Source organism: Corvus brachyrhynchos, unplaced genomic scaffold (genome assembly GCF_000691975.1).
Source record: "Corvus brachyrhynchos isolate BGI_N302 unplaced genomic scaffold, ASM69197v1 scaffold280, whole genome shotgun sequence".
NCBI classification, from domain to species: domain Eukaryota; kingdom Metazoa; phylum Chordata; class Aves; order Passeriformes; family Corvidae; genus Corvus; species Corvus brachyrhynchos.
In genome coordinates, this window is record NW_008236198.1 from 1,200,618 (window position 1) to 1,202,925 (window position 2,308).

Genomic DNA, 2,308 nt, shown 5'->3' on the forward strand with positions numbered 1-2,308 from the left:
CAGGTGGGCCCCCCCCGGGCCGTGTCCCCTCGGCTCTGTCCCCCAGCCCCAGCACCTCTGCAGAGCAGGGATGGGTTCTGCAGCAGGGACACCAAGCGCCGGCGCCGGCCCCGCTCCCGGCTCCTGCCGTAGCTCAGGGGAGGGGTGAATCCGCTGCCCCGGCGGGGTCCTCTCGGAGGGGATTCGGGAATGCCGCCTTGCCCGTGCCATGCCATCCCTTCCTTCGCGGGCTGCCCTCAGGCCGCCGCAGCAAAAATTTCAAAGCGACAAAAAAAAAAAAAAAAAGTGCCCAGCAAAGTGGTGCTGTGGAATGAGCGGCTGCGAAACAATCCCGGGCTGAGTCGATCCAAGAGATCCAAGCTTTAAATCCCGCTGGACCCTGCGCTCCAGGGCAGCTCCGGGACCGGGCTGGGTGCCTGAGCCGCCGGCGCGGCTCCGTGGCAGCAGCAGATGGATGCTCTGCCTGCCCCGCTGCTCTCGCTGTCCCACGGGGACGATTCCCGAGCTCCCACGGCTGTCCAAAGGCTCCTTAATCCCGGATTTTATTCCCGGCGGATCCCTCGGCCGATTGCTTGATTTCAATCCGAGCTCCCGAGCATCCAAGTCCGAGCAGCAGAGATCTCCCAAGGACGTCTTTACATCTCCAGCATCCTCGGAAGAGGAGCGGTGCCTGGCGATTCACGTGACACGGAGCCGAGCGCTGGATTCCCAGCCATGGGAATGTGCCCGGCACTCCCAGTCCCACCGGCTGCTCCCTACATCCCGGTTGCCGGGGCTGGATAAACTCTGCTGCTCCCCTTCACCCAATTGGTGAGAAATTCAGATTATTTCTGCCCACTGGCCACTGGTTCCTAGCCTAGAAAAGGTTAAATTTGCTCTCCACAGATTCTCTTCGCTCCAGCTCTTATTTCCAAATCTTTTCCCCAGCAAAATATTTGGGGAATGAAAAAAAAAAAAAAAAAAGCAGCGTTTTCCTCCGATGAGCTTAAACTCCTGTAGCTCTAAAGTCATTCACTCCGGATCCAAGGGAACTAAAGGATGAGGAATGTTCTCCTCCTTATAATAAAAAAGAGCCTTCCTGAGCTTACAGCTTCTTTTCTTCTTTATTCGCCAGAACCTGATCCATTAACACGGCAGTTGCTCCCCCTTCCCAGAGCGCTGGGATTTAATGCTCCTTTCTTTCGCTAATTTTGCGCTTGGCTCCAGCCCTGCCGGCAGCAGCCTCTCCCCAGGGCTGTCAGACCTCCCCAGCCTCATTCCCAGCTGCTTCCAGCCATCCCTCCTCATCCCTTCACCTTCCTCTCTTCCCCAACTTCTCCGCAGCTCACACCAGGAGGGGCGGCTCTGCCCAGTCAAACACAGAGGATTTCTCTGCTCTCGACAAATTGCTGCATTCCCAGGGAAAAAAAAAACCCAACCCAGCCCCGAGTTCTGCAAGCCTTGTCCTAGGATTTGATGCAATCTGCAAATGAAAGCCTACGGAAACCACGCTAAAATTAGAGGGAGCTGAGATGAAAACCAAGGACACATCGTGGCTCTTGGAAATCTTTAAATAGGGCTTGGTACCACCTCGAGGAGCTCGGGCTGTGCTGGGCTCACATCCACCGAGATCCTTAACTGGGATTCTCGAGTGGCCCTGGATGTTCCTGGGACACCTCACGAGGTGCTGGGGGTAGGTTCCCACCCCCAGCTGTGTCCCAGCGGATTTTCCCAGTGCTGATGATCAGCCCGATGGATTCACACCCTGGAGGGGAGCAGTTCCTCCTCCACCTGCTCACAGAACATCCCCAGCCCTTTCCCAGGTGGGAACAGCCCAGATGGGCAGCCCTGGACCACGGCCGGGCTCCTGGGCAGCTCCAGGGATGGAGCCTCTGCTCCCCCATCACCCAGGGGAGGGGGTGTCAGCTGAATTCCAGGAGGATAAAATTCCCTGAATCCCTGGGTGGATAAAATTCACCATTTCTGAAGCCCTGGGAAAGCCTTGCTGTCCATCAGTCTCCTCTCCCTGATCCCAGGCCTCTCCCAGGTTTGCCAAGGCCCAGCAGCTCCGGGGGGATGCTGCTGGCCCAGGGGACAGGGCAGAGCTGGAGTGGCTCAGTGGCCACGGGGCTCTGGGGGGACACTGGGGCTGCCCCCACACAGCCCCAGCCTGTCCTGCCAGAGCCACGCTCCGAGGTGGGTCCAGCCCTGCTCCCCTGGCACGGATTTCCATGTCCTGCTGTGTTTGGGATCCCTGGAGTCTCTGCTTTAGGACCAACGCTCCCAGCAAAGCCTTGTCCAGATGCAAAGACCTCAGGGGTGATTAATT

At 58.1% G+C, this 2,308-nt stretch overlaps 1 protein-coding gene across 1 annotated transcript in view; it reads right to left on the reverse strand.

Moving 5' to 3' along the window:
• LRRC7 (leucine rich repeat containing 7) overlaps window positions 1–1,441 on the reverse strand; it is a 107,581-nt gene extending 106,140 nt beyond the window's left edge. Inside the window, exon 1 of the mRNA XM_017740637.1 lies at window positions 56–1,441. Coding sequence (XP_017596126.1) covers window positions 56–215 — 160 coding nt within the window. The 5' untranslated portion in view covers window positions 216–1,441. The remainder of the gene's footprint in view (window positions 1–55) is intronic.
• Between the last annotated feature and the right edge of the window lie 867 nt (window positions 1,442–2,308).